This window comes from Rana temporaria, chromosome 5, assembly GCF_905171775.1.
Source record: "Rana temporaria chromosome 5, aRanTem1.1, whole genome shotgun sequence".
NCBI classification, from domain to species: domain Eukaryota; kingdom Metazoa; phylum Chordata; class Amphibia; order Anura; family Ranidae; genus Rana; species Rana temporaria.
The window spans coordinates 73,434,668-73,459,924 of NC_053493.1; the positions used below are offsets into that span (position 1 = coordinate 73,434,668).

General features: G+C 45.2%; 2 protein-coding genes across 3 annotated transcripts; one reads left to right on the top strand and one right to left on the bottom strand.

The window, feature by feature from the left end:
* Positions 1-14,223, top strand: LOC120940091 (hydroxysteroid dehydrogenase-like protein 2). The gene is made up of 3 exons (XM_040352709.1): positions 1-104; positions 8,375-8,502; positions 12,500-14,223. The coding sequence occupies exon 3, from the start codon at positions 12,886-12,888 to the stop codon at positions 13,315-13,317; it is 432 nt and encodes a 143-aa protein (XP_040208643.1). The 5' UTR covers positions 1-104; positions 8,375-8,502; positions 12,500-12,885; the 3' UTR covers positions 13,318-14,223.
* A 6,120-nt stretch (positions 14,224-20,343) lies between these two features.
* Positions 20,344-23,040, bottom strand: LOC120940089 (E3 SUMO-protein ligase ZBED1-like). Of its 2 annotated transcripts, XM_040352708.1 has the most exons (3): positions 21,942-23,040; positions 21,291-21,500; positions 20,344-21,200 (listed from the first exon to the last, which is right to left on the bottom strand). In XM_040352708.1, exons 1-3 carry the CDS (start codon positions 23,009-23,011, stop codon positions 20,744-20,746), a joined length of 1,737 nt encoding a protein of 578 aa, XP_040208642.1. In that variant the 5' UTR covers positions 23,012-23,040; the 3' UTR covers positions 20,344-20,743. The 2 variants fall into 2 exon arrangements, with proteins under 2 accessions (XP_040208642.1, XP_040208641.1); XM_040352707.1 differs by having other exon boundaries at positions 20,344-21,500.
* Between the last annotated feature and the right edge of the window lie 2,217 nt (positions 23,041-25,257).

Genomic DNA, 25,257 nt, shown 5'->3' on the forward strand with positions numbered 1-25,257 from the left:
GGGCGACGTCGGAGCTGTGCTACTGAGGTGAGCTTGGCGCGGCTGCGTGTGCCCGCCGGGAGATCGGGAGAGCGCGCACAGCAGTGAGTGATGATCAGAGATCAGTGAGTAGAGCGGGGGGAGGGGAGTACTTGGTGTGTAAAGACTGGCACCTCATGTGCCCCGCTACATACTATAGAACTGCAAGGCCCAGCATTCTGTGCCACCAACCTGTATCCCTCAGAAAAGTTCTATCCAGACAGAGGCTGCTGACCCTTCATAGTCACATAGAAAGGCATACAAGTCACTCAGAACTAGAACAAGTTTGAATGTTGCAGAGCTGAGGGGTTGAAGGAAAAGTCTTCTGTGTCCCCACTGGGGAGATTTCCCTTCACTTCCTGTCCCTAGCCACAACAGGAAGTGAGAGGAAAATCTTTACTGATACCTGCTGCCACCCACATAACCCTTATGTGCAACGGCAAAAGGTTGGGCTGTAATGTCCTCAAGGTGCTGGTATGTGTCACTGAGCGACTGATGTGTCTGTGCTCAGACCGAGCTGTCCAATGGTCAGTATCCAGCGGGACCAACTCCCAATCCTGTGACAGCCCATCACATGATCGCCGATCCTTCCCGCCCCTGGGCATTCACAACCTTTTTTACCACCTCAATACCGGGCACTTTTACCCCCTCCCTGCACAGGCCAATTATTAGCTTTCAAGGCTGTTGCATTTAAAATGACAATTGCACGGCCATGCAGCACTTTACCCAAATCACATTTTTTTCACACAAATAGAGCTTTCTTTTGGTGCTATTTAATCATCTCTGGGTTGTTGTTTTTTTTTGCAGAATAAACAAAAAATAAATAAATACAAATTTGCAAACAGGTAATTATTCTCCTTTACTGACGGGCACTGACAAGGGGGCGCTGATAGGCAGCACTGGTAGGTGACATTGATGAGGGGGCACTAATGGGCACTGTTAGGCGGCACTGATGAGGGACACTGATAGGCATTGGTAGGTGACACTGATGAGGAGGCACTGATGAGGGGTCACTGATAGGCAGCACTGATGGGAACTGGTAGGTGATACTGATGAGGGGGGCACTAATAGGTGACACTCATGAGGAGGCACTAATGGGCACTGATAGGCAGCACTGATGGGCACTGGTAGGTTAGACTGATGAGAAAGAACTAATGGGCGCACCGATAGGCAGCACTGATGAGGGGCACCGATAGGCAGTACTGATGGGCAATAGTAGGTGACACTGATGAGGGGGCACTGATAGGTGACAGTGATGAAGAAGGCACTAATAGGCACTGATAGGTGACACTGACAAGCGGCGCTGATAGGCAGCACTAATGGGCACTGGTAGGTGACACTGATGATGGGGCACTAATGGGCACTGTTAGGTGGCACTAATGGCACTGATGAGGGGGCACTGGTAGGTGACACTGATGAGGCACTGGTAGGTGACACTGATGAGGGGGCACTGGTAGGTGACACTGATGAGGGGGCACTGGTAGGTGACACTGATGAGGGGCACTGATAGGTGACACTGATGAGGAAGCACTGATAGGCAGCACTGATAGCTGACACTGATGAGGGGGCACTGATGGGCACTGGTAGGTGACACTGATGAGGAGTCACTAATGGGCACTTATAGGCAGCATTGATGGGCACTTGAGGGGGCACTGATGAGGAAGAACTAATGGGAAGTGGAACTGAGGGGGCACTAATAGGCATCAGTGATAGGTGGCACTGATGAGGGGCAAGGATAGGCAGCACCGATGGGCAATGGTAGGTGACACTGATGAGGGGGCATTGATGAAGAAGGCACTGATAGGTGACACTGATGAAGAAGCACTAATGGGCAGCACTGTTGAGTCCTAATAACCAGCTTCTATTCTCAATTGTGATTGGACACAGCTGATCACATGGTAAAGAGCCGCTAATTGGCTCTTTACCTCAATCTGTGATCAGCTGTGTTTGGAAGACACTGCCATCCAGAGCACGCCATCCGATTACGGCACACCATCATATGACGGCATCCCAGAACTAGCCGACCGCACGGTAGTCGCTATAATCGGCAAGTGGTTACAGGGACGCTGGAGTGGGCCTGAACTGGTTAAGAGCCTGTTTTCTGTATTAAAGCATGGAAAGAAGGTTATATGGGTTCCAGGGGCAAAGTTCACTCCAGCGCAATGCCTTCCAGTGCCAGAAAATGCTGTTTTTTTTCATGCACAGAACGGTACTGGAACATAAAAAGCATAAAAAATGCATCGAAACCCAGTATAGTAGAGCTGCACGATTCTGGGAAAATGATAATCGCGATTCTTTTGTATAAAATGAAGATCACGATTCTCAAAATGTTATTTATTTAAAGTTATTTTCGACACAAAACTGAGCTTATGTGCATAAATACGGTATATGTAAATCTGACGGACTGTCTAAATTTTAAAAGCCGCAGCAAACCTGCTGACCTTACATGCTTGCTAATGTGAAAGAACACCTCTGATTTTCACATTTAACTAAATATGAAAATTGTTCTGTCACATTAGCAAGCATGTAAGGTTTGCTGCGGCTTTTAAAATGTAACATGTAAACAGTCCGTCATATTTCCATTATACTGTATTTAACCACATAAGCTCCGTTTTGTTGGGTGTAACAAGATGTCCGCTTGCCCCCTTCTGACTATCATTACTGTGCAGGAGTGTGGGGTGAAGCAAGATGGCGGCGACGAAACGTCACTTCCTGACGAGACAGCCGCCGCCGGGTGTACCAAGATGGCGGAGCTAGGCCGAAGCCTGGGACTTTCCTATGGCCACACCCATTTTTTATCTTAATGCATCCTATGCAAAAATCTTCTTCTAGTGACCCCCCTCCTCCCTGAGCCCTGGAATTTCCTGCAGCGGAGACACACTCTTCCTCTGCCCGGGGTTCTCAGCTCTTAATTGGATAGATTGATAGCAGAGCAGCCATTGGCACCCACTGCTGTCAATCAGATCCAATGACCCGGGGGCAGGGCCGAGACCTACATCCGGCGTCTATGGATACCGAATGCAGGACTCGTGAGTCCACCCCCAAGGTAACCCCCCAGGGGAGCGTTTCTCCTAGGGGGTTATACAATCCGGGGAGGAGCTACAAGAGCCACTGAGGGACCCCAGAATTTGAGGATCGGGGCCACTCTGTACAAAACTAACTGCACAGTGGAGGGAAGTATAACATGTTTGTTGGAAATAGTAGTACTCTTGCGCTATCTGTACTGGACACCGGGGGGCACTGCTGCAATCACCTTAAAGTCTGCCTTACACAGAAAAAAATTCAAATATGGAAAGTGATGGTGAAGCGCTGTGAACTAATAATAGAAGGGGATCTCAATACCTAACAAGTGGGTAACCCTAAAGTGAAATACATAAATAAATAAATAGATACTAGGTGACTATTACAGGGAAAGAAAGGTGAATAAACAACATATAATGTGAACATAAAGTGACACGAATGTACCAGGCTGGATGAACCAGAGACACAGTGGTAAAGGTGCACGGATGTGAACCAAACAGTAGCTTACACAAACTAAAATAACTGTGTACAGAAACAGTGTATAACAGAAATACGTGAAAAGTGGTCTATTTATTTAAAAAAGTGACATCCCAGAAGACAGTCCGGTGTGGCACGAATGTACCAGGCTGGATAAACCAGAGACACAGTAGTGAAGGTGCACGGATGTGAACCAAAATAACTGTGTACAAAAACAATGTATAACAAAAATGCGTGAAAAAAAGTCTATTTAAAATAGTGACGTCCCAGAAGACAGTCCAGTGTAAAAGTAGGCAAACTTCGGTGCGCACACCTCTTGTGGTACTAGATGCTCACCTCAGAGCCATAGCACGGATGGCTCAAAGTACCAAACAATGTCTCCCTAGGGGGTGCAGTCACACGGATTGAGGTTGAGATGAAGGGGGCTCCTCATCAAATATTCATACAAACATGGAAGCAAAAATAAATGGATAATAGCATAATCCTGTGGGAAACCTTGCAAATGATATATCGCATATACACGCACTCACATTGAGGCTGTGCATAGTGGACCTATCTCCACGAACACTGCGTTCGTATCCGGAACTGGTATGCTGTAGGATCACTGACAGACAAAACAACTCTCACTTCCACCTTCTCTGTATCTTCCACCTCCTGTCCGTAGTATCAGCCAGTGCTCAGGGGGTACAAGATGGAAGAAAAGAGAGGAAGGCCCATGGTGCAGTATCTTATGAAATTTATTAGAGTACAAGTAGCAGCAAAGTAAAAACTCACATTTAAAATTGGGGCAGAAGCAAAACACCTACGAGCGGCGAGCTCGTCTCATCGCCGTCGGTCTGTGTCGGCTCTGTAACTCCTATTCCCTTACGCGTATTCGTCACATCACATGACTTCTTCAGGGGATAACGCAGGGTGTAAGCAATAGGCTTAAATAGGCTGTAAAAACGTCTAATAAACTGTTGTTTATTAACTGTTGTTATTAAAACGTTGTTTTAGACCACACACGATCATTTTTTACAACACGAAAAATGACATTTTCAAAAATGACATAAAAAATTGAAGCATGTTCGAATTTTTTTTTTGTCGTTTTTCAGAAGACAAAAAACGATGTGAAGCCCACACACGATCATTTTAAATGACGTTTTTAAAAATGTCATTTTTTTTTCATCACAAAAAGTGATTGTGTGTACGGGGCATTAGGGGTCCTAAACAACAGATGAAAGTTCATTTTTTTTCCAAGTTCTAGACTCTGCTATCCAGTCACTGGAAGAACGTTTTTTACAGCTCCATGAACACAGCAAAAATTAGAAAGCGTTTTGTCCCATGATAAAATGCGGGATATAGATTCAAATGATCTAAATGATGAGCTGAAAGCTCTATCAAAATATGTCCCTGCAGACTTGTCGGCAAAGGGCGTGCTGGAGTATATCTGCACAAACAATCTGACTACCCTTTTTCCAAATGCCTTCATAGCTCTGCGCATACTATCAACACTCCCTGTGACCATTGCTATTGGAGAGCGAAGCTTCTCAAAGCTGAAGCTAATAAAATCATACCTGCGCTCCACAATGACACAGGCGACCATATCCATTGAACACGAACTAGCCCAAACTGTAAACCTGAAAGAAGCAGTATCTTTATTTGCAGCCAAGAAGGCACGTAAAGCACAATTTTAATTCGATCTGTGGTTGATTACAATATAGTTGATGTTGTCTGTTCATTGATATATAGTTGAGTGCAATATTGTTGTTGTTGTTGCTGTTGTTGTTCTTGTCTGTTGTTCATGACACACAGTTTTGCAGTATTTAAGCTATTTATATAAATAAAGATATATATATATATAAAACAAAATAACACTGGAGTTTGTGGTTTGAACTTGAACGTAATGGTATGTCATGTAAAATTGCATATGGTAAATCTGCTTTTCTGATAAATTACCGTAGATTTTATATCATGATATAAAATAATGAATGTGGGGGGCCTTTTGGTGGGCGTTATTATTATATTATTTTTTTTTGGGGGGGGGCAGCATTTCATTCTTGGTCCCAGGCAGCACCATGTCCTGGGCTGGCACTGATGAGAGCTCTACTGGAGAGAATTATTCCATAAAGTGTCACCATCTGGCGATAAAATGGATTTAAAGTTCTGGATAATGGTGTCTGATTTCTTTTAAGTTGAAGAGAGCCATCAGAGCCCATTTCACTGCATCTAAATGTGGCGGCGTGGGATTAATCCCTGATTGCATTAATGCCCTGTGGGCCACCAGGAGGCAGATGTGAGTCCATTAACCGGTCAAGAACCGGACCAATATGCAGGTTAAGGACCAGTCCCCTTTTTGCGATTCAGCACTGAGTCGATTTAACTGACAATTGGGCGGTCGTGCGACGTGGCTCCCAAACAAAATTGGCGTCCTTTTTTTTCCCCCCACAAATAGTTTCCTTTTGGTGGAATTTGATCACCACCTGCGGTTTTTATTTTTTTAAGCGACAGTTTTGAAAAAAATGCAATATTTTTTCCTTTTTGCTATAATAAATATCCCCTAAAAATATATTAAAAAAAATGTTTTCCTCAGTTTAGGCCGATATGTATTCTTCTACATATTTTTTGTAAAAAAAATTGCAATAAGCATTTGGTTTGCGCTTACAAAATTAGAGGATAGTTTTATTGCATTTTTATTATTTCTTTTTTTTACTACTAATGGCGGCGATCAGCCATTTTAAAAAAAAAAATTCATGACTGCGACATTATGGCGGACACATCGGACATTTATGGGACCATTGTCATTTTCACAGCGAAAAGTGCTATAAAAAACACACTGATTACTGTGAAAATGACACGGTCAGTGAAGGGGTTAACCAGGAGGGGGCACTGTAGGGGTTAAGTGTGTACTAAGGGAGTGTTCTTACTGTGGGGGGCGTGGCTGTGCGTGTGACGTCACTGATTGTCGTTACCTAACACAGGGAACAGACGATCAGCGACGGCCACACTGGGAAGAACGGGGAAGGATTGTTTACACTTACCTGTCCCCGTTCTTCCTCTCTGTGACCCGATCGCGGGACAGTGGCGACGATTGAGTCTGCTGTTCCCGCGGGGACGGTCACGGAGGAGAGGACCGGGTCGCGAGTCACGTATATCGTCGTGTGGCGGTCCTTAAGTGGCTATGGTAGACGTCCATGGTTGGAGAAGGCTGTGTTGAGTCTGTTGATTCCTCCTATCTAAAAATGTAGAGCATAGGGTCTTTGAAGATGTTAAATAAATTGGAGGACTTGGTCCAGGAAAATGGAGACTGATGGGCATTTCCATAGCTGGTTAAATATGGTGGGCAGCACACCACAGGCAGGTTGATTGTCTGCATTGTCAGTACGGACAGGCCTGGATTTCCCACAAGGCCACTGAGGCCAGACCATGGGGCGGCAGGGCACCAAGGGGCGGCAGTGGCATGGAGTCCCCCGACGCCCCGAACATACAGTTAAGGGCGGTAAGTTATAGGGGAATTCGCTCGCTCGTTAACAAGTGATTGCGGCGATGTCACCGAAATCACTTGTAAAATGTGTGCTCCCGTGCGTCCTCCCCTCTCCCCCCACATACCTCTCTCTGCTGGCTCTGTCTTCAGAACTCTGTCCTCTCCTGTCCCTGCTGCCGATGTACACAGTGAGAGGGGAGAGCTGTGCTCTTCCCATCTCAGCTGTGACAGGAGTTCTAGCACAGTGCTAGGACTCCTGTTTTGGAGGTGAAAGGGTCAATAAAGAGAACATGTCACCTCCAATTGCTATCACACAGGGAATTGTTTTCTCCTGTGTGATAGCAAAAAAGTTAAGTGAAAAAAATTGATAAAAAATAAATAAATAATAAGAAATAATAATTAAATTAATAAAATAAAAATGTAAAGAATAAGAAAAATTATAAGGAAAATAATAAGAACATTATACAAAAATTAAAAAAAGTAAGCGACAAGCTACAAAAAAAAGTGATAAAAAAAATTTGAACTAACCGTGCTGCCCATTCTCCGTTGATTTGGGGGGGGGGTTTGTTGGCAGGGAGGGGGTGCATTGCGGAACCTGGCCTTGGGGTGGCAGGGAGAGCAAATCCGGCCCGGAGTACGGAAGGGGTAGTAATCATGATGAATGATTTTAAATTGGGTTTTACGCCAAGACTTGAACTACTACAGAGCAGAGCCAGAATCTTTTCAGGAACATACTCCTTGCCAAGAACCGATATCCATGTTTAAAATTAGCTGGGTGGGTACTTTGCTGCTTGATGAGTGGTGAGATGAGAGCAGATATCCAAGATTGAATAGTGGTCACGGTGAAGCACTACCTCAATGAAGGATGTCGGATGTAAATTTTAAATTGAGCCATTTTACGAACTGGTGAGAATCAAGCATGCAACAAACGTATCTCAAAATGGCAGCGAAAGGGTTGAAGAGTTTAGTGTCACTTTAATGTAACATTTATACCAATCCCATTTTATATGTGGCCTTAGGTATGGCCCATACATCGTCTTGAGCATTAAACCCAGTGTAGCGCAAAAGGATTAGGGCCATCTTATCTTTTGTTAAGGAGGTGGGCTGGATGGAGTATAATGAATGGAAACGTGGAGCTTAATGAGGAATTTGTAGTTCATTTAAGACTTGCTTTTCTTTTGATTCAATAAACCAAACTCTGCAGTAGGTGATTTCCTTGAATAAAGTCACATTAGTGTGAAAATTCTTGCAGCTACTTGCACTCCGTCAATGGTAAATCTAATGGAAATTGTATAGTATATGCTCACCGTAATTCTTTTGTATAGGAGTTGCTTACTTTTTCATGTTTACCACTATGCTTTTATCCTTCATAATCATGCTATTGTGTTTAAATAGGGCATGCCAGACTTTCAGCACGTTTCGGGTCCTCCGCCTGGCAATTTCAATCCACCTCCAAGTATTCAAGAACCTTGGAGGAACCCACCACCACTCCAGCCTGAGCGTGAGCAATTCTTCATTTGGAGGTACATGGTTTTATTGCTCTCTTGTCTTCAGTGATTGATAGAGCTCAAGAATAAAGAAAAAATAATTATGTTTCTCAAACCAGTCCATATATGGGAGATTTCTTATCACTTCTGTCCCTCTGACCCAGTCCTCAAAAAACACCGTAAGTCTTGCTGTGGCAAAAGGTAGAGCCACACCTGTCCAGAACTTCTTTACAGCCTTTTCCATCATGTACATTCTAGGTAGACACTCAGGTGGAATTTCTCAGCTGGCAGCGCCTTGAGACTGGGCAGTGGCCTACACCCCTGGAATAAATATTTCTTGCTGTAGATGGTTAATGATGGGGCAACCATGGGTAACCGTCTGCAACAGGGCATTTGTTGTGTATGGGTGGCAGAGCCTATTTTACTTTAAAAGCATTTGTTAGCTCATCAGTAGGGGTGGTAGCTGCTAAAGGAGAAAGTCCTGCCACTACATACTGTATTTATTGGCGTATAACACTCACTGTGCCTGTGTGTTATACGCAGGGGGCTGTGTAAAGTTTTTTTCCCTGAAACTTCCCTCTTAAAGTTAGGGTGCATGTTATACGCCTGTGCGTGTTATACGCTGATAAATACGGTATATATTGGCACATATTTAATTTGAATGCATTTGCCTAGCTAAATGATATTTAAAGCAAAGCTCCACCCAAAAGTGGAACCTCTGCTTATCTGTACACCACCCCCCAAACGGGTACCTGTTTTTGACAGGTATTCTTTCCCACTTCCGGAAGACAGCTCTGCGGCACTGTCCCTCGGAAGTTTGGTCTCCTTCCGCCACCGCCGAATAACAAACGGCGCATGCGCCGTCCCGTAGACGCATCCCAGTGCGCATGCTCAGAATCACGTCGGAACAAATGCCCAACATACAACGGATCACTGCCTACGGCGTGAACGTAACCTACGCCCAGCCATATTCACGTACAACGTAAACAACGTAAAATACGACGGCTTGTGTTCCCTGGTCCATACCTTGGCATGGGTTGCGCCTCATATATGGGGAATAACTTTACGCCGGATGTACGACTTACGCAAACCGCGTATATTATGCGCCGGGCGCAAGTACGTTCGTGAATCGCCGTATTTCCCTCATTTGCATATTTGAATCTATGGGAGCGCCACATGCGTCCAGCGTAAATATGCGCCCACGATAAGCCGGCGTAGGCAAGTTACGTCGGTCGGATGAAGCCTATTTTTAGGCGTATCTCAGTTTATGGGCACGGCGCATAGATACGACGGCGCATATTTGCACTTAAGCGGCGTATCTCGAGATACGTCGGCGTAAGTGCTTTGTGAATCCGGGCCTAAAAGTTTGCTTGGAAGAGAGACAAGTTCTTTGTACATAAATAAGAAAAAACAAGCTGCGCAAATATCATGAGTGTCGACCACTGATTGGACAATCAATGATGAAGAAGATCTCCAAAGAGTATGTAGAACCCAATCTTGGAGAAATTCAATGAAAAATTAGTCCTCAAATATAAAATTGAGTCTCTGTGACAAAAATAACTGAAAAGTGATTCAAAGAGTGATCGTCTCTCTCAAGATGTGCTGCTCCTCTAGAGGAAACAAATGGTGTCAAAAACACCACGAACGGTGACCAGATAGTAAAGAGGATCCTCCACCATAGTGATTATCAGCTTCTTACCAGATGAGAAGATCCCAATTAGAGATCTTCTGTGAGCCTGTGGCTATGAACCCAGCCTAAAGGTTTGTCTGGCAAGGATGTCTTCACCCCAAATCTCTCGGAACCTCTACCGCTCAGGACGATGTTGATCACACCCAAACAAGAGGAAAGGAAAAAAGGGCGCACATAGCGTAATCCAATAATTGATTAAAATAAGAAAATTAAAAACACACTCACATTTGAGTAGATCTAAAATCGCCTATAAAAAGTTCTGTAGCCGGCCGGCTAACACAGCCCGTTCACTCCGGGACTCAGTGTAACGCAGTGGCGTCCGCACGTCGTTTTACCCTACGCCGTTTCGACTTCGTCCTGGGGCACGAGCAGCGTGCTGACTCACCGCTATTTATATCTGCTATTTACAAATGGGACTGCCCCCTTCTGAGCTCCCAGCTATCCTATTACCAAAACAGCCATTTTGGATAAGGGAAAAACAATTATATGTTGGCTCCATGTGAATAGAAGCAATTATTTTATCTCTCAGTGAATAGACTGGTTTATTAATAATGAAATTATAAAAATTATAATAATAATAACTTTGAAAGCTTAACAGCTCCAAAGCTTACATTGTGTGCTTGAATAAAAACAGCGCTTTGCCCATATTGGCCCAGGAGGAGGAACCTACGGATCCTAATGGTGGCCAGGCGAGCAGGTGTCATCAAGATCTGGTCCCCTGAATCCGAGGGGCCTGGAATCAAAGCCTTACCTTAAGGTACCAGGATCCCCCCATTCTGATTGGAATCTGTGTCTGAGGATCAGCAAGCTGCCAGCATTTCCTCTCCAACCACCCCGGTCATGTGACTGATCACATGACCGGATCGATTCCCTATGTGAGTCTATGGGCTGATGTGTAGGCGCGCCCATCTTAAGTGAGGGAAAACTGCCCACACTACAGCGCGTAGCGCCGCAGATACTGCGTGCTCCTCCCACCAAGATGACACTCAACGTGCACCTCTCTCACCACCCCCACCCGCCCACCGAAAACAGCAACAGTGACAGGAAGCTTAAAGTTACATTATAGAAGTGGGCAAATGTTGCCCATACTTCCCTGGGAGAATTGTGCTGTAAAGACCAGCATATCAAGACCTAAGCCGATAACAACATTAATAGTTAGCCCAAAACAAATTGTGCTAACATATATTGTCTTGAGTGCCAGAAAATAAAAATGAAAAAAATATATATTTAAATAATTGTGAACAAAATATTAGAAGAACTTTAACAAGACATTCTCCAATTGAGAGTGTGTTAAGAGGTGGGGACTTCTCTAAGGCCTCGTACACACGACCGAACATGTCCGCTGAAACTGGTCCGGCGGACCAGTTTCCGCGGACATGTTCGGTCGTGTGTACGCCGACCGGACAATTGTCCGGCGGATCGGACAGGTTTCCAGTGGACAAATGTTTCTTAGCATGCTAAGAAACATGTCCGCTGGAAGCCTGTCTGTCGGACATGTTCGGTCGTCTGTACGACTCACTGGACATGTCCGCTCGGCCGAAAGCCCTCGCATGCGTCGAAGTGATTCGACGCATGCATGGAAGCATTTACCTTCCAGGGTCACGGCCACGTCGCCGCGTATCCTGTCCGCCCGGATTTCTGTTTGATGGTGTGTACAACCATCAGACAGAAATCTCCGAGCGGACATGTCCGATGAAAACGGTCCGCGGACCGTTTTCATCGGACATGTCCCCTCGTGTGTACGGGGCCTCAGACTAACATTTGCATAGGATGTGAATATCAATCCACGCTGTATATTGCCCCCTACTGGATAAGTGTTCTTTGTACACTTACTGAGGAAAATATGATGGTTTGCACAATATTTTCATTGGTGTTTACTAGTTCTCAGATTTTTCAGAAGTTGAATCTTCAGTCTTCAGCAGCATAAAAAGTGTTTTAAAACACTTTCTGGTATTGGAGAATTTTTTTCTCCCACTCAAATGGTGACCTCATGCTAATTGATAGCATCAAAAGCACAATAATGGAAAGAATCCTTTTGCATCATGGAAGATTTGTATTATTTTTTTCTGGTCAAGACCTGTTCAGCTTTGAGATGCTGGGGGATGGACCAACAGATCATAATGCTATTGTGTACCCAATAAACATTAGGTGTGTCTTTAACAGGAAAGGTTAATTTAAAAAAAATATTCTAGGCCATTTAATGCAACTAATTCTTGGCAAAGTACTTTTTTCAGTAGAATGTTGACCTTTACATTACAGATAAAGTTGTTTTACACAGGAGAACACTGTTAGGTTAATTGTCTAGTGTTGTAATGGTAATGATTTGTCAAATGTTTTTAACAGGCTGACAATACACTGAAGTTGATCACCACCAGCAACAGGTTCCTCCGCAGAGAATTGTCTCCCAGCAAAGGCTTCAGATGCAGCACCAGCGACCACAGATGCAACAGCCTCAGCGGCCACAGATGCAGCAGCAACCACAGATGCCGCAGAAGCAACAGATGCAGCAGCAACCACAGATGCAGCAGATGCCACAGATGCAACAGCCGCGGCGGCCACAGATGCAACAGCCGCAGCGGCCACAGATGCAACAGCAGCAGCAACCACAGATGCAGCAAGGGCCTAGGATGCAGCAGCAACAGCGCCCACTGATGCAGCAGAGGCCACAGATGCAACAGCCGCAGCGGCCACAGATGCAGCAGCAACCACAGATGCAGTAGCAACCACAGATGCAGCAGAGGCCACAGATGCAGCAGCAACAGCGCCCCCTGCTGCCGCAGCGGCCACAGATGCAACGGCAGCAGCAACCACAGATGCAGCAACAGCCACAAATGCAGCAGCAACCACAAATGCAGCAGCAGAGGCCACAGATGCAGCAGCAACAGCGCCCACTGATGCAGCAGAGGCCACAGATGCAACAGCCGCAGCGGCCACAGATGCAGCAACGGCCACAGATGCAGCAGCGGCCACAAATGCCGCAGCGGCCACAGATGCAACAGCCGCAGCAACCACAGATGCAGCAGCAACTGCCACAGATGCAGCAGCAACCACAGATGCAGCAGAGGCCACAGATGCAGCAGCAACAGCGCCCACTTATGCAGCAGAGGCCACAGATGCAACAGCCGCAGCAGCCACAGATGCAACAGCAGCAGCAACCATAGATGCAGCAACAGCCACAGATGCAGTGGAGATGTAAATTCCCCCTTCAGGCCCAGTTTTCCTGTCATTCTCTGACTCACTCTACGCTCTCTCGCATAGATTTCGCCCTGGGTAATGACTTGACGCTCCCCTTTGATCCAGTGGTGACGTATTTGGCCAGGGGCCTGTCCAACCACTCCCCGGTGCAGCTTTCCTTGGACTTCCATAAAGTATGTCTCCCTATGCATTGGAAAATGAACCCCTCTTGGCTCCAATTATTTACTGATGCAGATCCCCATTGATAACCAGGGACATAGAGCTATACTCTCGTTAGACGCCGCTAAGGCTTTTGATAGCGTGGAGTGGGAGTATTTGTGGAAAGTTCTGGAGAAGTTTAATTTGGGTGAGGGTATAATTTCTTGGATTAAACTACTGTATAAAGCACCAAAAGCATGCATCCGGATAAATAATACCCTTTCACCTTCTTTTGATTTACATAGGGAAACGAGGTAGGGCTGCCCCCTGTCCCCTTTGCTTTTCGCCCTGGCCATAGAGCCTCTGGCGGCTGCTATAAGGGGGAATCCAGACATACAGGGTTTCAGGCGGGGAGAACTAGAAGATAAATTGGCACTATATGCAGACGATGCGCTGCTGTTTCTGGGCGACACGTCTGCATCCCTGACCCACCTTATGCAACTGGTTCACACCTTCGGAACTTTTTCTGGCGTAGAGGCCACAGATGCAGCAGCAACAGCGCCCCCTGCTGACGCAGCGGCCACAGATGCAACAGCCACAGCGGCCACAGATGCAACAGCCGCAACGGCCACAGATGCAACAGCAGCAGCAACCACAGATGCAGCAGCGGCCCCAAATGCAGCAGCAACCACAGATGCAGCAGCAACAGCGCCCACAGATGCAACAGATGCAGCAGCAACCACAGATGCAGCATTAGCAGCGGCCACAGATGCAGCAGCCGCAGCAACCACAGATGCAGCAGCAACGGCCACAGATGCAGCAGCAACCACAGATGCAGCAGAGGCCACAGATGCAGCAGCAACAGCGCCCACTGATGCAGCAGCCACAGGTGCAACAGCAGCAGCAACCATAGATGCAGCAACAGCCACAGATGCAGTGGAGATGTAAATTCCCCCTTCAGGCCCAGTTTTCCTGTCATTCTCTGACTCACTCTACGCTCTCTCGCATAGATTTCGCCCTGGGTAATGACTTGACGCTCCCCTTTGATCCAGTGGTGACGTATTTGGCCAGGGGCCTGTCCGACCACTCCCCGGTGCAGCTTTCCTTGGACTTCCATAAAGTATGTCTCCCTATGCATTGGAAAATTAACCCCTCTTGGCTCCAATTATTTACTGATGCAGAGAGCATGCGGATGCAGATCCAATACTTTTTGGACGATAACAAATTATCAGCTGCGCCTGGAGTGGTATGGGACACGCTAAAAGCCTTTATCAGGGGGATGTGTATAAAAGAAATCAGTTTCATTAAAACGAGGAATAGGCAGTGGGCCAATGATGCTTAGAGGGCGGTGGAGAAAGCAGAGGAGTTGTATTTGCTGGACCCCACTCCCGAACATGGGAGGAAGTGGATAGATGCACAAAAACTTTACCGCGCTATTAATTTACAGCAAGCTGACTACAAGAGATTTTTTAACTCTCAAACTTACTTTGAGGAGGGGGAAAGAACTGGTCACATGTTGGCTATGATAGCTAGGTCGCAGCAGCCATCTCAAGTGGTACACAGTATTACGACATCATCGCAACTGACTGTCACGGTCACGCCCTCTATATTGAAGGAGTTTTACTCCTTCTACCAAGATCTATACTCCTCTAAGGTGACATACCCAGTAGATGACTTGACACGTTTTTTGGAGTCCATTACACTCCCTCAACTTAAGGAGACGAATAGGGAGCGCCTTAACGCACCTCTCACCCTTAAAGAATTCCAGACTGTGTTGGCCACCTTCCCAAATTCAAAAGCCCCGGGCAATGATGGATTGCCAATTAAATTGTACAAAACGTTTTGTGGAGTGCTCCTACCGGAGCTTCTCCATACGCTTAAAAACTAACTTGACTCAGACATCTTGCCCAGATCTATGTATGAAGCTGTAGTGGTAGTAATATTGAAACCAGGGAAGGAACCTAACAAGCCCGATTCGTACAGACCTATCTCACTGTTAAAGGGGTGGTTCCCCCGAATCTCTTTTTTTTTTTAAAAAAACGTTCTCCCGCGTATTAAATGTACATAAATGTACTCACCCGTCCCATTAATAGTAGCGCCGTAAATCTTGATTGAGCAAAAAGTAATGTTTATAAAACGGAGCGATGGACGTTTCCATCTTGGCTCCTGGCAGGCTGAAGCCCTGGCAGCCTGACGTCCGTGTCTTCCGGGTTGCGGTGAATGCTGAACTCCCAGCATTCACCGCTCTACCCCGCGCATGCGCAGTGTTGACGGCGGGCACGCCGTCAACACTGCACAGTTACTATGCCAACGGCGCGGCGTGCTGAGAAGGACTCGCACCCTGCAAAGTAAACTGAAGAGTGATCTTTTCTATCAGCTGCTCAGAAGGCACCGAGCAGCTGATAGAAAAGGTAAGTCTTTCCCAGATTGCAGAAAAATGTTACTCTAACTTCTAGCATTCAAAATCTAATCTATATATATATACACATACACAAGAGAAAGTGATATTTCTATTATTTTTTACAATATATATCGATCTATTTTTATATATATATATATATATATATATATATATATATATATATATATATATATATATATATATATATATATATAAATTAAATACCACTGTCTCTTTTGTGTGTGTCTATGCTTTTTTTTATATATATATATATATATATATATATATATATATATATATATATATATATATATATATATATATATATATATATATATATAATTTTATATTATAATAAAAGTAAAAATATAACCGTCTGTTTTGTAAATGTATATATAAACACACATAAGAGAAAAAAAATTTTTGGCAATATTTATTGTCAATTTTTATTGTTATGATTCATATTTTAAATAAATATTTAGTAAATTAAAATAATCATCGATTCATTATACTAATTGAAAATTAAATTTAATTAATCAATATTTATTATTCAACAACACTATGTAAATATTTTATTAGAAATAGTTATTTTTATTGTTAAATTATATTTTAGTTCATTTATACATATTTAGATATATAATTTTGTCATATATATATATATTTTTTTTTTTATATATTTTTTTCAAATATTAGATACAATTATATTTTTTTTAAAAAAAGCCTTTGGGTAAAATTTGCAAGAAACTCAGGGCCAAATCCTCAGCCAGGCGGCGTAACTTAACTTTCAGCAGTTAAGTTACACTGACTTAAAGTTTTTACCTAAGTGCCTGATCCACAAAGCACTTACGTAAAAATTTCAAGCCGTGTAAGTTAAGTGCCGCCGTCGTAAGGCGTTCCTCCTCTCCGGGGGGCGTTTACAATTTAAATGAGGCGCGCTCCCGCGCCGGCCGTACTGCGCATGCGTGTGACGTCATTTTCCCGACGTGCATCGCGCGAACGTAATTGACGCCGGGCGGCTTTGTGGATTGCGACAGGACACTAAAGTTGCGACGGGTGAAAAAAAGACGCGCCGGGAAAACAAATAATAAAAAAAAAAAATGACAGCGTCGCTCAGCATGCATTCCTGAGAGGGAGAACTCCATGCCAATTTTCAACGAAAAAACCGGCATGGGTTCCCCCCCCCAGGAGCATACCAGGCCCTTAGGTCTGTTATGGGTTGTAAGGAGACCAGATACCAGACCCGTATCCAAAGCACGCTACCCGGCCGGTCAGGAATGGGAGTGGGGACGAGCGAGCGTCCCCCCCCCTCCTGAGCCGTGCCAGGCCGCATGCCCTCAACATGGGGGGGTTGGGTGCTCTGGGGCAGGGGGGCGCACTGCGGGCCCCCCCACCCCAGAGCACCCTGTCCCCATGTTGATGAGGACAGGACCTCTTCCCGACAACCCTTGCCGTTGGTTGTTGGGGTATGCGGGCGGGGGCTTATCGGAATCTGGGAGTCCCCTTTAATAAGGGGGCCCCCAGATCCCGGCCCCCCACCCTAAGTGAATGGATATGGGGTACATCGTACCCCTATCCATTCACCTGTAGGCAAAAAGTAAAATGTAGTAAACACACAACACAAGGCTTTTTAAAATAATTTATTATTCTGCTCCGGATGCCCCCCCTGTCTTCGTTATTAGCTCAATTACCAGGGGGGGCTTCTTCTTCCACTCTCCGGGGGTCTTCTCCGCTCTCCGGGGGGGGTTTCTTCTTCCGCTCTCCGTGGGGGGGGCTTCTCCGGACTCCGGGGGGCTTCTTCCATCTTCTCCCCTCTTCCGCTGTTGACTCGGCGAACCCCGGTTCTTCTGCAGCTCTCCGGTGCCTTCTTCTTCAGCGCTGGCTGCCTGCTATCTTTGTGTGTTAGCTCGATTTCAAACAGGCAGCCGGCGCGGTCTTCTGTGACGTCATCTTCTCTTCTGTTCTTCTCCCCTCTTCCGATGTTGACTCGTCGCCTGTTGTCGCTGTAATGATGGAAGCGCGCCTTGCATCACATTTATATAGGCATCACCGTCCCATCATGCTCCGGCAGGTACCCACGTGGTGGGTGCCTACCCACGTGCACCCACCACGTGGGTACCTACCGGAGCATGATGGGACGGTGATGCCTATATAAATGTGATGCAAGGCGCGCTTCCATCATTACAGCGACAACAGGCGACGAGTCAACATCGGAAGAGGGGAGAAGAACAGAAGAGAAGATGACGTCACAGAAGACCGCGCCGGCTGCCTGTTTGAAATCGAGCTAACACACAAACATAGCAGGCAGCCAGCGCTGAAGAAGAAGGCACCGGAGAGCTGCAGAAGAACCGGGGTTCGCCGAGTCAACAGCGGAAGAGGGGAGAAGATGGAAGAAGCCCCCCGGAGTCCGGAGAAGCCCCCCCCCGGAGAGCGGAAGAAGAAACCCCCCCCGGAGAGTGGAAGAAGACCCCCGGAGAGTGGAAGAAGAAGCCCCCCCTGGTAATTGAGCTAATAACGAAGACAGGGGGGGCATCCGGAGCAGAATAATAAATTATTTTAAAAAGCCTTGTGTTGTGTGTTTACTACATTTTACTTTTTGCCTACAGGTGAATGGATAGGGGTACGATGTACCCCATATCCATTCACTTAGGGTGGGGGGCCGGTATCTGGGGGCCCCCTTATTAAAGGGGACTCCCAGATTCCGATAAGCCCCCGCCCGCATACCCCGACAACCAACGGCAAGGGTTGTCGGGAAGAGGTCCTGTCCTCATCAACATGGGGACAGGGTGCTCTGGGGTGGGGGGGCCCGCAGTGCGCCCCCCTGCCCCAGAGCACCCAACCCCCCCATGTTGAGGGCATGCGGCCTGGCACGGCTCAGGAGGGGGGGGGACGCTCGCTCGTCCCCACTCCCATTCCTGACCGGCCGGGTAGCGTGCTTTGGATACGGGTCTGGTATGGATTGTAGGGGGACCCCCTACGTCAATTTTTCGGCGTAGGGGGGTCTCCTTACAACCCATAACAGACCTACGGGCCTGGTATGCTCCTGGGGGGGAACCCATGCCGGTTTGGATTTTACAAATTGCCGTGGAGTTCTCCCTCGGGAATGCATACCAAATGCCGTCGCTTGAATGGGCCTTTACAAGGTGTGACTAACTTTACACTTTGTAAAAGCAGCCCTAGTTTTACACCAGGCAAACTAACACTTACGGCGAAAAAACTAAGCACAAAAGCTTTGAGGATCGCCCTAAGTGCTAATTTGCATACTAGCAGAGGCATTTCGACTCGAAATGCCCCCAGTGGCGGATGCGGTACTGCATCCTAAGATCCGGCAGTGTAAGTCCCTTACAGATGTCGGATCTTCTGCCTAACTTAGGAAAACTGCTTCTGAGGATCAGTTCCAAAGTTAGAACCAGAGATACGACGGCTTACGCCGGAGTATCTCTTTTGTGGATATGGCCCTCAGTATCCAGATTTATGGAGGGGTGAGTAGACAGCCACTAATTAATTCAGTAGTTTGACTGTTATCTTATCTCGTTTTTTTGTGCAAAGGCAGACATAGAAAGGTCATGCATTCCAAAATGAGACACCCAATTTATTTTTTCCAAAGACAGATATACACACACTCAATTTCTATCTATCTATATACACACATAGAGAAATAAATACTCTCTCACACACACACACACACACACACACACATTTTATATATATATATATATATATATATATATATATATATATAAAAAGAAACAAAAATATTGTGTGATGGTGTATATATTTATATATATATATATATATATATATATATATATATATATATATATATATATAAAAAGAAACAAAAATATTGTGTGATGGTGTATATATTTATATATATATATATATATATATATATATATATATATATATATATATATATATATATATATAAAATATATACACCATCACACAATATTTTTGTTTCTTTTTTTTATATACATACATACATACATACATACATACATACATACATACATACATACATACATACACACATATACACATACACACACACACTTTTCAAAATGAATATAGACACAGTTTTAGACAGATGTATATGTATAATTGAAAGAACTTCTTGTTTTTTTCTTAGTAACATTGACCTTTAACATGTTCTGGAGTCTGGCAATGCTACTAAACAAAGATAAGATAACATACAATTGTCACCATGAATTAATTAGTGTTTTCTCTAACACAAAAAAACATGACCCTCTAACATTCAGGTAAACATATCTGCTTTTCAATATAATTTCAAAAAATATATATTGACAACAAATATCAAATATCATTATAGCTTATTATTATTTTTTTATGTATTATGTCATTTATTTGTTAAAAAAATAAAACCTAAATAGCTCTAATAATAATTTTTAATTGTGTATCTAAATTTATATATATATTAGTGCTATCAAGCGATTAAAATTTCTAATCGCGATTAATCGCATTAATGTCATAGTTAACTCACGATTAATCGCATTTAATCAAATTGAAAAGTGAATCGGCTTGCTTTTTGCAAATGTTTATTGAAAACAAAATTGGCATATAATGTAGTGTTCAAAACTAACATTAACACTTGGAGCAAATAAGCTCTCACACAATGTAACACTGTCCATTAATAAAAAAGTGAAAAATACTTTGTCACACAAACAGCCCCTTTCTAAGGGATCAAAACAGGGCGATACAAAATCAAATTACAAAGTGTACATGTAAGGTAAACTAGGACTCAGCCTATAGTGCAATTAAACCATGGCTCATCAACTCAGCCTCTTATTTCAGAAAGTATGAACAGTAACGGTAACCAATAAAATGTAAGCATACTACTTCTTTGCTTTGAGCCAGTTACTCAAACACACAAGCCTGTTGACATTTTCAGACAACAGGGAAGCTCGCTTCTTTTGTACAACATGCCCAGACAGTGAAAACAACCTTTCAGAAGGTACTGATGTGGCTGGTGTTGCTAAGTACTTGCGTGCAAGGCGGGCCATTTCACTGTGTGCCCCTTCATGTGTGGACCACCATTCCTGGGGACAGTCATCCATGCCAGTAAGAGGCTCTGACTTGTAGCGCCTCAGACATTGGTCAATACTGTCCTCCTCTTCATCAGACGAAGACTCGTTTGTAAGCATAAGTGTTGGTTTCTTCGTAGGAGGCTCAGGCGTGACTTTGTTATCCGGCTGTGCAGGCCTCTCCCTTACCATCTCCTGGAGCAAGGCGCGGATCGTACCCCACACCTCAGCCCTGTCAGGTTTGCTCAGACACTTGAGATCCTTAAACCTTGAAATGAAATGAAATGCAACTTTAATACAAGTACAGGTGCGGGTATAACAAAATTGCGACAATACCCCTATCTCATTGCTATCTGACCTTGGGTCAAGTGCTGTCGCAACTCTCAGCCACGTGATGTTGGTCTTCTCCTTGCGACCCTCCATGTCTGCTGCGAAGGTTCCCTTGAACTTGATCGTGTAAGCTGGATCATCCTCAGTAACCTCCATCACTCGTGACAGATGACACAACGCTGGCAGCACCACTGAGCAAGACACAAACTTCTCTCCTCCCAGGAGTTCAGAAACATACCTGCAATAATATAGAGATTCACTTTTGTGGGGAACTAGTTAGGCCTACTGTAATTCTCTCACTCACTCACCACACTCACACACTCTCTAATCTTTCACACATGCATAGCCTACCTGCACGCACATATACCATAGTTGCCAACATTTGTCCTGAGACACTTTGCAGCACAGCTATTAATTAATTACCACACTCACTTCCCCGAAGCTCCACCCACTACGCATAATGTTCGCCAGGCGAAGATTATGCGGAGTGGGTGGAGCTTCGGAGAAGTCAGTGTGGTAATTAATTAATAGCTGTGCTGCAAAGTGTCCCTGGAAATTTTTAAATAATGTTGGCAAGTATGATATACACACACCCAATCATTAATGTTACTGCTCTGACACAGACCTACTTTGATTTAACAAACAGATATACAAACGACACGGATACACAATGAATTACCTGCAGTGCTCCAGCACAGCCTCGAGCTTCTTCAGTTTCTCCAGCTCAGTAACTGTTGGCATGGCGATGTTGGTTGTGTGCAGGGCCAGTGCATCTTTCAGTGGTTCAGCATTCCGCTGAACACGCTTGATCATTTCCAGGGTACTATTCCATCTGGTTGACACTTCCTGTGCGAGTGACTCTTTCTTCTTATTATGTGTGACTTGTTGTTGCTCGAGCTCCGCTTGGTTTGCAGGGCTGTGCTTAAAATGTCCCACGACCTTTCTGCATTTTGCCAATGCGCTGTCAAACGGGCTGTTGGTTAGAGAAACCGTGACGGCTCGGTGCACACTGTGTGCGATGCACGGCACGTGCACAAAGGGGAGCTGCCTGGCCGCTGCAATCATGTTGCGTGCACTATCCGTGGTCAGTGAGACAACTTTTTGTTCAATGTCCCACTCTCTAGCTACTTGCATAAAGTGCTCTGCAACAGCATCAGCGAAGTGCCTCTCTTCTGTCTTTAGAACAGTCAAAGCATGAGATTGAAGTTTCCACTGTGGATCAAAGTAATGCGCTGTGACCCCGAGGTAGTTGTGATTACTTACGGACGTCCAGTAATCACCAGTGAGCGCGACTGCTTTTGTATTGTCCAACGCCTGCTGTACCTTGGCTTTCTCCGTTTCGTACAATTTCTGTACGTTGCTTGTAATGGTGGCTCTCGAAGGCAATTCGTAGGTCCAGTCGTTTGATGCGATGCGAATGATATCAGCTAGACCCTCGTCCTCCACAACATTAACAGGCCTACATGCAGTAGCCACCCATTTAGCTATGGCTGCAGTAAGTTTGTTCTTAGTTGTGGTATCCATGTGCTTCTGTCTGAAAACATCCATTGTCGCCTGGCTTTGACCAGGGAGCGGAGAATTCCCATCAGCTGTGTGCTTGGCCATCAAGTGGTATTTCAGACTGGACGTGCTGCGATGATAGCTCAGTTCACAACCACAAAACCCACAGATCACTTTGGTCTTGTCAATGGAACCATTTGGCAACTTTTTAAAAGTAAACTTTCCATTCAGAATCTTATTGGAATCCATTTCGGCAACCTTGTGTTTCCGTTTCCGGTCTAGCTAGATGTGTGGTGTTGTAGTTCTGAAAAAAACCAATAAAGTTTGTTTGGCCAAAAAGGTTCACCCTTTAAAATTATAAGTTTGATCTATGTTCGTTTTATGAGGTATTGGTCTATATCAGGGGTGGGCAATTATTTTTTCGATGGGGCCACATGAGAAACTAAAAATATTTTGGAGGGCCGGGCCAAAAGGCTAAACTCAATACTGATGCAATTGTATTTCTTTATAAAAAGCAGTAAATATCATTGTTGGAAAACTGGGGGACAGAGGCTGGGGACATGGCACAGGAGGGGGACAGAGGCTGGGGACATGACACAGGAGGGGGACAGAGGCTGGGGACATGGCACAGGAGGGGGACAGAGGCTGGGGACATGACACAGGAGGGGGACAGAGGCTGGGGACATGACACAGGAGGGGGACAGACGCTGGGGACATGACACAGGAGGGGGACAGAGGCTGGGGACAGGCAGCCACTGTTTAATCAATAACAATTGATTAAACAGTGGCTGCATGTGATGGCACAGTGGCTGCGTGTGATTGGCACAGTGGCTGCGTGTGATTGGCACAGTGGCTGCGTGTGATTGGCACAGTGGCTGCATGTGATTGGCACAGTGGCTGCGTTTGATGGGAACAGTGGCTGCATGTGATTGGCACAGTGGCTGCGTTTGATGGGAACAGTGGCTGCGTGTGATTGGCACAGTGGCTGCGTGTGATTGGCACAGTGGCTGCGTTTGATGGGAACAGTGGCTGCATGTGATTGGCACAGTGGCTGCGTTTGATGGGAACAGTGGCTGCGTGTGATTGGCACAGTGGCTGCGTGTGATTGGCACAGTGGCTGCGTTTGATGGGCACAGTGGCTGCATGTGATTGGCACAGTGGCTGCGTTTGATGGGCACAGTGGCTGCATGTGATTGGCACAGTGGCTGCGTGTGATTGGCACAGTGGCTGCATGTGATTGGCACAGTGGCTGCGTTTGATGGGCACAGTGGCTGCATGTGATTGGCACAGTGGCTGCGTGTGATTGGCACAGTGGCTGCATGTGATTGGCACAGTGGCTGCGTTTGATGGGAACAGTGGCTGCGTGTGATTGGCACAGTGAGTAAATGAGAATAAGTACAGTAGCTCTGCACCTGGCTAGCCAAAGTGGATTCTTTGTAAGTATTTTTTTTGTGTCAGCACTCAGCACGTACCTCTTAATCTTAATCTCAATAACTTTATCGCACGATTAAGAAGTTTGACAATTAAATCATTATTATTTTATATTGCACAAAGTCGCGCCATCCTACCGACACTGAAAAATAAAAAATAATAAATCTGCGCTATCAGGGCAACAAGCAGCTACATACAATCCAGTGAAAAAAAGGAAAGCAATACAAACAAAACTCAAAAAAATGCAGCGCTGAAAAATAAATGGTGAATAGACAATGATGTCTATCTGGAACCCACATAAATAAAAATGTGTAAGTCCATGGATTAATACAATAATCTTAGGATTAAATGATGTGATGAGGACACTATAGACGTGTGTCTAAGTCTCAATGAATACAAAAATATAAGTCTATAGAAGTGAACATAAAGCCGGAAGTTGAGATGGTCAATCAAATGACAGTGACAAGACACCCACGGTGATCCTAAGTGAACTAGAATATTGGTGTAAACGCCCGTCACCAGAAAGGGAGGCTTACCGGATGCGGTGGACCGCATCCGGTAAGCCTCCCTTTCTGGTGGCGGGCGTTTACACCAATATTCTAGTTCACTTAGGATCACCGTGGGTGTCTTGTCACTGTCATTTGATTGACCATCTCAACTTCCGGCTTTATGTTCACTTCTATAGACTTATATTTTTGTATGCATTGAGACTTAGACACACGTCTATAGTGTCCTCATCACATCATTTAATCCTAAGATTATTGTATTAATCCATGGACTTACACATTTTTATTTATGTGGGTTCCAGATAGACATCATTGTCTATTCACCATTTATTTTTCAGCGCTGCATTTTTTTGAGTTTCATCCTACCGACACTGCCTGTTATTTTTTTTTTGTCAGCACTCGGCACGTACCTCTTAATCTTCTTCACCTGATGGCGTTCCCGCGGGAGTGGGCGTTCCCAAGCACTGCCTGTGATTGACAGGCTTCCGAACGGCGCATACTGCGCGTCACAGGTTGCCGGAAAAACCCGAACGTCGGTGCGGCTCTATACGGCGCATG